Source organism: Hipposideros armiger, unplaced genomic scaffold, assembly GCF_001890085.2.
Source record: "Hipposideros armiger isolate ML-2016 unplaced genomic scaffold, ASM189008v1 scaffold_48, whole genome shotgun sequence".
Lineage (NCBI taxonomy): Eukaryota > Metazoa > Chordata > Mammalia > Chiroptera > Hipposideridae > Hipposideros > Hipposideros armiger.
The window spans coordinates 315,408-325,579 of NW_017731398.1; the positions used below are offsets into that span (position 1 = coordinate 315,408).

The 10,172-nt window shown below is 53.7% G+C and overlaps 1 protein-coding gene across 2 annotated transcripts in view; it reads right to left on the minus strand.

Annotated features, from left to right (window-relative positions):
* The window catches only part of KIF7 (kinesin family member 7), a 41,729-nt gene that overhangs the window by 30,103 nt on the left and 1,454 nt on the right, over positions 1-10,172 (minus strand). The window contains exons 2-10 of one of the 2 annotated variants that reach the window (XM_019640089.1): positions 8,567-8,918; positions 7,125-7,325; positions 6,625-7,018; positions 5,943-6,462; positions 5,353-5,463; positions 4,579-4,806; positions 3,090-3,232; positions 2,583-2,698; positions 2,253-2,399 (exon numbers count right to left, since the gene is read on the minus strand). In XM_019640089.1, the coding sequence (XP_019495634.1) occupies positions 2,253-2,399; positions 2,583-2,698; positions 3,090-3,232; positions 4,579-4,806; positions 5,353-5,463; positions 5,943-6,462; positions 6,625-7,018; positions 7,125-7,325; positions 8,567-8,894 (2,188 nt within the window). In that variant the 5' untranslated portion in view covers positions 8,895-8,918. Of the gene's footprint in view, positions 1-2,252; positions 2,400-2,582; positions 2,699-3,089; positions 3,233-4,578; positions 4,828-5,352; positions 5,464-5,927; positions 6,463-6,624; positions 7,019-7,124; positions 7,326-8,566; positions 8,919-10,172 lie in introns of both variants that reach the window. The other variant, XM_019640088.1, reaches the window with a different exon arrangement.

A 10,172-nucleotide genomic window follows, 5' to 3' on the forward strand; every position in this document is an offset into this window, starting at 1 on the left:
CCAATTACCCAATAAAAATCTTAAAAAAAAAAAAATAGGGGAAGGAATTAAGAAGTATAAAGTAGCTGTTACAAAGTAGTCATGGGGATGTGGTGTTTAGCATAAAAAAATAGTCATTAATATTATAATAACTATAGTGTCATGTGGCTACTCGATTTATTGGGGTGAGAGATGGGATTGGGGGAGAGGGTGAAAAAGGTGACGGGATTAAGAGGTACAAACTGAAAGTTACAAAACAGTCACAGGGATGTAAAGCATAGGGAATATAATGAATAAGAAGGTAATAACTATGTATAGTGCCACGTGAGTACCCATCAGGGGTCACTTCTTAAATTATATAAATGTCTAACCACTATGCTGAACACCTGAAATTAATATACAATATTGTCAACTGGAATTGAAAAATTAAAAAGGGGGCGGGGGAAGGTGAAGAGAAACAAGAGGCTCAAAGTTCCAGGTATAAAACAAGTCGGGGATAGACTGTACAACATGGGGAATATAGTCAATAATATTGTGATAGTATGGTACAGTGTCAGGTGGTTGCTGGACTTATGGTGATCACTTATTTATGTATATCAATCTTGCGTAGCTATCGTGTACACCTGAAACTAATGTAATATTGTATGTTATCTATATTTTAATTAAAACCTTAAAAAAAAAAATGGGCATGACCTGAACAGGCACTTTTCCCAAGAAGACATACAAATGACCAACAGACATAGGAAAAGATACTCAATGTCACTCATCAGGGAAACGCAAATCAAAACCACAATGAGCTATCACTTCACATCTATCAGAATTGATATTAATAAGACAATAACAAGGTTGGAGAGGCTGTGGAGAAAAGGAACCCTCATACATTGTTGGTGGGAATGCAGATTGGTGCAGCCGCTATGGAAGGCAGTGTGGAGGTTCCTCAAAAAATTAAGAATAGAATTACCATATGACCCAGCAATCCCTGTGCTGGGTATATGCCCCCCAAAACTGGAACACATTTATTTATAACGATATACATACCCCCATGTTCGTTGCAGCATTTACGGGGGCCAACACGTGGAAACTGAAGTGTCCTTCGATAGAGGATTCGATAAAGAAGAGGTGGCACATATATACAATGAAATACTACTCAGCCATCAAAAATGATGAAATGTTGTCATTTGCCACAACAGTGATGGACCTTGAGAGTATCATGCGAAGTGAAATAAGTCAGATGGAAAAGGACAAGAATCATAGGATTTCACTTATATCTGGGCTATAGAACAGAGCAACCAACTCATAGACACAGGCAACAGCATGGAGGTGACCAGACAGGAAGGATGAAGATGGAGGAGGTGGTCAAATATATGGTGACGGAAGGAGATTAGACATTGGGAGGTGAGCGCAGAAGGCAATATTCAGGTCATGTATTATAGAATCGTACACCTGAAGCTTAACTTATATAATGTTATTAACCACTGTTACTTCCACTGTAAATGTATACACATTTTAAGAAAGAAGAAAACTATTAAAATTGTAATACTCAATACATACCAGTAACGAAAGATGAATACAAGTCACGTTTGACTTCTGCAATGACAAGAGGTGCTCAAAGTGGTTCCCATCAGTGTCCAGACACTTCTGATGACGGCGAACCACTGCTTGAGCAACGCTGATCAAAGTGCCCACTTGTATACTTTTTTTTTTGCACTCCCAGTATATATGTATTTCAGCCATGAAAGGAGGGATAAAACATGTTGGAGAATCTTGGTAACTGCTAACCTTGGTGATGGGTCTCTGGAGACGCACTGTACTATTTTCTGTTTGAAGTTTTTCATACTGCATTTTATACTAAACTTGTGCTTTTAATAAAGGTTGACGGGTTCAAACCATTTAAAATCACCCCCTACCCCGTATCACCAGTAGTAAACGTGGCATGATTTGGGAACCCTGTGTGCTCCCCAGGACTGAGAGATTCTGTGCCCAGCGCCTGATACACAGCAGGCACTGGGTAAATACTACAGGTAACGCTTCCTGAGAGCTATTCTAAGCACTTTACCTGAATTAACTCATTCTGTCCTCACGACAACCCTGTGAAGCCGGTACCATTACTATCCCCGTTTTAGAGGTGAGAAAACTGAGGCACCGAGGGGTTATCCTACTTGCTTTTAAGGTCACACAGCTGAAAGAGGCTGAGCTGGGCATCAAACCGAGGCCGCCTGGCCCCTGCTCCGAACCCCTTCAGGTGAGGGGCCACCCCAGTGCCCGCCCCTCACCTGTACGGACCAGCTCCCCAATGAGCTCCTCCTTCATGCGGATGTTGATGGCCAGCTCTCGGATCTTCTGCTGGGCTTGGGCCAGCCGCCACTCGGAGGCAGCGGGGACCTGCCGGGGCCGAGCCTGGGCCTTGCTCCCACGAACCACTGTAGAAGAGCCGCTGTCAAGGCTGCTGCCCCAGCCCACGGTGGGAGAGGCACAGGGGGCGAGGGGAGAAGCATGCCCTGGGCAGGGGCGGGCCGGGATGAGGTGTGTAGTGTCCAGGGGAGCCAGTCAGGGACCGCGGAGGAGAGGAGGGGCCAGGGCCCCCTGCATCCCACCAAGCCCACCTCTGGGCTCCAGGATGGCTGCACCCAGCTCCTCAGGGCCAAGCTCTGGGTCCTTCCTGCTGGGCGGACTCCCTGGGCCTGCCTCCTCCCTCTGGGTCCAGTTGCTGATCCCATTTCTGGAGGGCAGAACAGGCGCCTGTACCTCCCCGCAGCCCAGTCACCTCCTGGACCAGAGGGAGGAAGACAGGCCACCGGCCTTTCATCCCCCCAGGGTCAATGGAGCCCCGGGGTGTCAGCCCGGCAGAACCTGAGGCCAGAGGCCAAGCCTAGAGGGTACGGGGCAGCTGGGGGGCACCGAGGACCACCTTGGAGACTGAGAACAAGGAAGGCTGGCCCGCTCCGCAACACACCTACCCCAAGAACTTTGTTCAGGTCCCACAGCTCCCGTCTGCTCTCCCTTCAAGGGCCGGCCAGTGTGACGTACGTGAGGGCACCCCGAGGCCACAGGGTCCTCTCAGCCCAGGCCCTGACCCGGTCCCTGTCTGGTCGGCAGTGGGTCCTACTCACCTACGCAGGTGCAGGGTCCGTGGGGGGGGTGGCTCCTCCTCCCCTTCGTCCCCCTCTTCCTCCGATGCAGCTGAAGAGCCACTTTCCAGCCTGTCGACCTCCTCCAGCAACTTGGCTCCAGTCTCCCGGCCATTTGTCACCTGCTAGGGGAGTGTCAGGGTTTCAGGACAGGAAGCCTCTAGGGCCTCCTCTATCCGCCATTCCCATCAGCAAGTCTCTGCTCCCACCTATGCCCTGCCGTGCGTGCCCGCCTCACACCTCTACCGCAAGCTCTATTTTACCTTTGAGACCTAGCTCAAGTGACCCCTCAAAGAGGCCTTTCCAAGCTCACATCCGAGCAGGAGCTCCCCCCCCCCATTGCGCCCTCCCTGGTTCCCATAGCACCTGGTGCTCTCATGTGACCATCTGCTGTTTCTATCGTGTACGAGGTTTGACAATTAAGTTCTCAAACTTTGTTGCAACGATGTTGACCTTTTTTGATATCAGAGATTATTCATTATGAATTTGTACCACCTGGACAAAGAGTTAACCAAGTTTACTATTTGGAAGTGCTGAAAAGGCTGCATGGAAGTTAGACGACCTGAACTTCTTGGCAACAATTCATGGCTCTTGCATCACGACAATGCACCAGCTCACACGGCACTGTCTAGGAGGGAGTTTTTAGCCAGTAAACAAATAACTATTGGAATATCCTCCCTACTCACCTGATCTGGCCCCCAATGACTTCTTTCTTGATCCGAAGATAAAGGATATATTGAAAGGAAGACATTTTGATGACATTCAGGACATCAAGGGTAATACGACAACAGCTCTGATGGCCATTCCAGAAAAAGAGTTCCAAAGTTGCTTTGAAGGGTGGACTAGGCACTGGCGCTGGTGCATAGCTTCCCAGGGGGAGTACTTTGAAGGGGACTGTAGTGATATTCAGCAATGAGGTATGGAGCACTTTTTCTAGCATGAGTTCACGAACTTAATTGTCAGACCTCACACACAGGTCACCTGCACCCAAGTCTTATCTTGCTACCACCACCTAGCCAAAGTGGTGGCTTCGTAACAGACTTCTGTCAAACCCACAGCTTCCCTCTCCTCAGTCCCTCAGGACTTGAGAGCTGACATGACCCAGAGCTTTCAGGCAGATCCAGGAGCAGCCTTTGTCCAAAAGGCCCCATGTGACAGAACTAGAAGGAGACCAGGTGCAGGGAGCTTAGGGCTCATGGAATAGTAAACTTGCAAAGAGAGAGCCATCCAAAGACAGAGGGGGAGGCCTCAGAGGTGATGAGCTTCCCATCTCTGGAAGTATGCAAGCTTCCCATCCAGTGCTGGAAGCCAGAACCCCCTACAGAGTCACCCTAGTCACCCAAATGGGGCGCTTCACAGCTGCGCCCATGAGAGCATGGGGTGAGGGACATTCTCCAGTATCGCCCTTCCCCTGCCTGAGCCTACCCAATCCAACAGACCCAGCAGATGCCCAGCCTCGCCACTTCCTCACCTCTCCCCAGTTCTCAGGGCCAACTTCAGCTCCAGGAAGGCAGGCAGCGGGCACCATGCCCAGCACCTGGGTGTGGGCACCCCCCAGGGGAGCTGTGTGAGGCCGAGGCACAAAGGACCCAGAAGGCAGGTCCTGCAGGAGCCCTGGGGCTCCCCAGCCAGGCCGCACCAGCTCTAGTCTTAGCCGCAGCTCGGCCATCTCCTCCTGCTGCTCACGCAGACGGTCGCTCTGCAAGACATGGCCCAGGTGCTGATGGGGGACAGATAGGGGAAGGGACGCTGCAGAGAGGTGGACAGGCAGAGGTGCAGGGGACTGAGGGAGAGGTCTGGGGATACCCGCTTCGTCTGGGCCACAACTGAGGAGGGCCAAATACCTCTAACCGCCTCTTGGTCCCCACCCTACCCACCCACCCACCCACACTGTACTAGTTCAGGCTCAAGCTCTCACACCACCAGCCGCCTAGCACTCCCTCCACACCAGTCCTCCACGCCCATGCCGATCACTGCCACCAGAGGGCGTCAGGAGCAATGCTGGCCCAGTTACCTTGGGATAAAGGGGTCTGACTCCAACTGCCCCTCCTCACTCATGACCATACTGCACACCCGCCCGCACTATTGTGTTCCTCACCTCCACACTTGTGCTCATTTGTGCATGCCCCCATCTCTACCCACCCTGCCGGAATGCCCCATGGCCGATTTCCTCTCACCCCAGGAAAACTCAGCTCACTTTCATCTCAAGGGAGCCTTCTCCCCACCGTGGAAGGGGCGGCCCCACCTGCAGCTTGTACTGCTCCATGGCGTCCTCCAGTGCAGCCAGAAAGTCTCGGTTCTCTTCCTCCAGCCTGGCTACCTGACTCTGCAGGGCCAGCAGCGCCCCCTCGTCTTCCTATGGGGAAGTCAAAGGGGTTTCAGCACCCGGAGCTGGCAGGACCAGCCTGCCTGTCCCTGGTACACACTGGCCCTCTCTGCCCTGCTAGGGGGTCCCAGACCCCAGCTGGACTGTGGTCCCCTCTGCAAGCCGTTTGGGCCATCTCTCGTAATTATTGCTTTTATTAACAAGAACATCACCACTATTATTACAAACAACTTACTGAGCCTTCATCAGCGTGCTGCGTGCATGTTACACTTTCAGCCCTTACATCACCCCCAGGAGGCAGATACCAATGTCAATATCACCCCTATTTTAGAGACCCTGAGGCTGGGTGATGTTACCAAAAGTGACCACGATCATCGTCAGCACAAGTGCCTCTGAATCCCCAAAGTGCTCTGCTAATGGACAGGGGGCAGGGGCACTGCTGGCTGTCCAGAGATCTCCTCCCTTCCCCGTCCCGCTCCCCCCCAAGGCCACACCTGGCCCTTGGCCACCTTTCTGCCGCAGAGCCCCTGAGTGGCCTGCTCCTCCGCGGTGGAGGCGCTCTCGATGCCGCTGTCGGGCCCAGAAGCGGAGCTCAGGGCGCTGCGCTCGCCCTCGACTGCGCACAGCCAGTCGCGCACCTTGCGGACAGCGGCGCCAGGCAGCCCGGGCTGGGCCTGCAGCTCACGCAGGAGGCTGTAGGCAGCGTCGGTGCGGGCCCGGTAGCGTGCGCACTCGGCGCCCAGGCGGGCAGCCGCCGTGGCGGGGGCGGCAGCCGGGCCCGGGGGGCGCCGGCCACGGTGGATGATGCGCGTCTCCGAGCGGTGCCGAGGAGGACCCCGCGCGCAGGCCGCTTCCTCAGGCACGCGCTCGGCCTCGGGCCGCCAGTTGATGGTGGCACGGTTGCGGATATTCTGGGCGCGGCTGGCGTAGTTGAGGGTGTTGAGGGTCTCATCAAAGTCGGAGGAGGAGGGGCTCACGCAGGCAATCATCACCGTCTTGGCATTCCCGCCCAGCGAGTCTTTGAGGATCCTGGGGATGCCAGGCAGGTGCATCAGGGGCCCCCCACAGGGCCTGATCCTCGGCATGCATGGACTGCGCACCCCAAAAGCCCCACCCCTTACTTGCCTCCCCCCAGGTACACCTAGAAGCCACATAAGTGGCTCCCAGGGCCCCTTCCCCCCGTGGGCTCACCGGGTGATCTTGGAGTCCCGGTAGGGGATGTGGCTGCCACGGCGCTGGGGGTCCCCCAGGGCGCTGATGACGTTGCCCAGAGCCAGGAGGCTGCTATTGATCTGAATGCTCTCCTTGAGGCGCTCTCCAGTGCTGCCCGTCTTGAGCACCCTCTCCGAGCCTGCCAGGTCCACGAAGTGGAACTTGGAGACCAGCAGCTGGCCCGCGGCAGGGCGGGGCAGGCGGCTGGGGGTGCGCCCCCGCTGCTCCAGGGTCACGGTGAAGACCGTATGTGAGCGGCTGGACAGGCGGTTGAGGTGTGTGGCTCCCGTGTGCCGCGCGGCGTTGCCCATCTCCAGGACGCTCAGCACCTCGTCCAGGCCCTCCACGTCCACTTCCTTCACCCCACACAGCACTGTGGGCACACAACAGGGTTTCCCAGTTAGGTCTCCCTCCCAGACAGGTAAGCCACCCATCGGCAGGCGAAGCTTCCCGTCAGCGGAGGACCCTGGCTGCCTCACCAACGTTCCCACGGTCGTCTTCCCGAAGCTGGATGTCACGGCTGGCAGTGCCCACCTCAAGCAGGTCTCGGAACTCCTCCTTGTACACTTCCAGATACGACACGTGCACGAGACAGTCAAGCAGATCATTCTCATCAATAAGCTTGAAGGCCTCGGCCATGGCCCGTGGGATGATGCCCTGCTCATCCTCGTGAAGGGAGGCTGGGGAGACACCACCGTGCCTTCAGCTGGACATCCAAGGCCCCAGGGCCCCTGCCAGCGTCTGGATGGGGCTCTAGTGTGGAGAAGGCAGCAGCAGAGGCCAGGCGGGGCTAGGCAGCCTGAGTCAGGCCATGCTCCAGGGGGGAAAGGGGGTGTCAGGCAGAATCATAGAATTTCAGAGTTGGAAACAAACTCTCATGGGTCAACCAATCCCTTTCACGATATAAGCATCCCTTTCACTACATTCCTGCCAGATCATCAGATACCCTTGGCTTGATTACTTCCCAAGACAGGGAGCTCATTATCATAGTCATAGTTAGTTATCTAAAGGACTTCCTAAATTTATCCCAAGGAAGTAGTAAGTGGATGTTCAGAGCAGCACTCTTCCTCATAACCTAAAAAAAACAAAAACAAAAACAAAACCCAAACATCCCAAGTGTCCAATCCTAAGATCCAATAGGGGATCTGGTTAAATAAAATCACCTTATATTCATAATGGAATGTCAGGCAGCCATTAAAAAAATTAGATTGAAGAATACCTAATGATATAGAGATGTTCATGATATATTAAGAAAACATAACACACAGAAGAACACGTACAACGTAACCTTTTTTTTTTAAAAAAGTATAATTTTCAAAGAGAAAGAAACTGGACCGGTAATAGGGTGAGTGATTTCTGAAAGGAAATGATCAAGTAAATCTTACTTTGTGCATGTGTTTTTCTGTATTTTCCTAACGTTCCAGGACAAACAAGTACACTTTTATAACCTAAGAGAAAGCATTCACGTGCCTTAAAATGGGCAATCCCTTCAACTGGCACCAAGTGTCTCCCCCAGAGACTCAATGCCCCAGGCCTGCCATGCAGCCGCCAGAGCACAGCTCTGCCAGGACAGTCCCCATGCCAACCACTCCAACTAGAACATGGATTCCCGACTCTTGACAGCCATCCTGACCACCTCCAGAGACAAGCCCACTCCCCAAGGTCCCCAGAACCAGACAGTGTGGTCCCATCTCTATGGAGCTGAAGCCATGCACGACTCCAAGGACCCTTCCTTCCTGCCCTGCCCAGCCCATTGGCACGGCTGGTCCCACCCTGGGCTCCAGATGTGTTCAGAAAACTGCTCCCCCTCCCCCAGCATCCCCACTTCCAACAGGAAATGGCAGCGAGAGGGCTGGGCAGAAACTCAGCAGCCACTGAGGCCCCTCCACATGGGCACGGGGTCCTGGGCAGGGTCACTCACCCACACTGGCCTCCCCCATGGTGTAGGTCTTCCCAGAGCCTGTCTGACCGTAGGCAAAGACGGTGGCATTGAAGCCCTCGAAGAAAGCCTCCAGGAGGGGCTGCACGCAGGCCTGGTACACAGCTTCCTGCCCAGCGTCCTCGTCCAGCACCACATGGAAGCCGAAATGGCGGTCTCGGCCCAGGGTGACACGGCCATGCCCCGGCTCCGCCCTCAGGCAGCTCTGGTGCCCGTGCAGCAGCTCCTTGGGCAGCAGTGGGCGGACTCGCAGGGCCACCCTCACCGGGGCTTCCTCGGCCCCTGGCAGTCTGGGGGCCTCCAGCCCCATGTTGAGGGAGGGATACTCCAGGCCCTGCGGAGAGGAAGAGGCCCGTGCCATGAGCACCTGTGCTCTAGAGGCTGGACTCACCCTGCAAGTGACCTAGAGCCAGATCCTACAGCTCCTGACCTTGGATGGATACGGGAGGGGGGTGGGGGGGTGTTGGCCAAAGTTCACGTCCTTGTGCCCCAGCCTGGTGCCCCCAAGCTGCCAGGACCACGCAACAGTCCTACACAGTAACATTTTATGGCTTTCGTCACTGGCAAAATAAGGCCCTAGCTCATCCAATTATCTGGCACTTACCACACACTATGGCCGTTAACTCTTGCAGTTTGAGGTGCGACAGCAAAAACTAACATGAATTGTTTTCCTTCTTCACAATTCCACAGCAGGCTCATTCCTACTGTCGATCTTCGAACCTAAGCATACGATATTTTTCTTTCCTGATTAAGTCAAGAATTTTCACCTTTTCACTTAAATGAAGCCCTTACGGCTTCCCATATTGCCAGCATGACTCCTGTTGCACGTTGGGGCCCTTAAGTAAAATAAGGGTCACGTGAACACAACACTGATACCACGACCATTTATGCAGGGAGCGCCCACATGTGGAGGCCCTTTATTTTCACAGGTTTACCTCACTTATTACACCTTGCTTTACTGCGCTTCACAGGTGTTATTTTTTAAAACACTGACTCACATCCAAGATGGCTGGAGAAAGACATCACGAGATTTCATCACGTTACTCAAAATGACGTACAAGTTAAAACTTACCAGCGGTTTATTTTTGGAATTTTCCATTTAATATTTTCAGACCACAGTTAACCATGGATGACTAAAACCACAGCTAAAGGGGGGGGGCTACTGAATTTCTCAAGTTCACCTGTTTCTCCCCATTTTATGCAAAAGCCCTGGTCCTGGCCGGTGACATCTTAATAGAATGATCTTTACCAGCCCCTCACTGGTCTGTCTCTTTGAGCCCTCTGACACAGCAACCAGGGGCATCTTTCAAAAATGCAAACACCATCCAAACGTCTGATTAGAATTGCCCCCCAAAAGCCCCCCCACTGCCCTTGAGATTCTAAACCTTAAGGGGAAAAAACGTTAAACGGGCCCTGCATAACCTGGACTAATCACAGGTACCCCACCTTTCCTCACCTTTCTCTGCCTGAAACACACTGTTGCCCAAGCCTCCTCCTCTTCCAAGCTGAGGCTGGCTCCACCTTCAGGGAGCCAGGAAGCACCCCTGTTCCGTGCCCCTCTCCCTGGTCCTCCCCCCCCCCCCCCCCC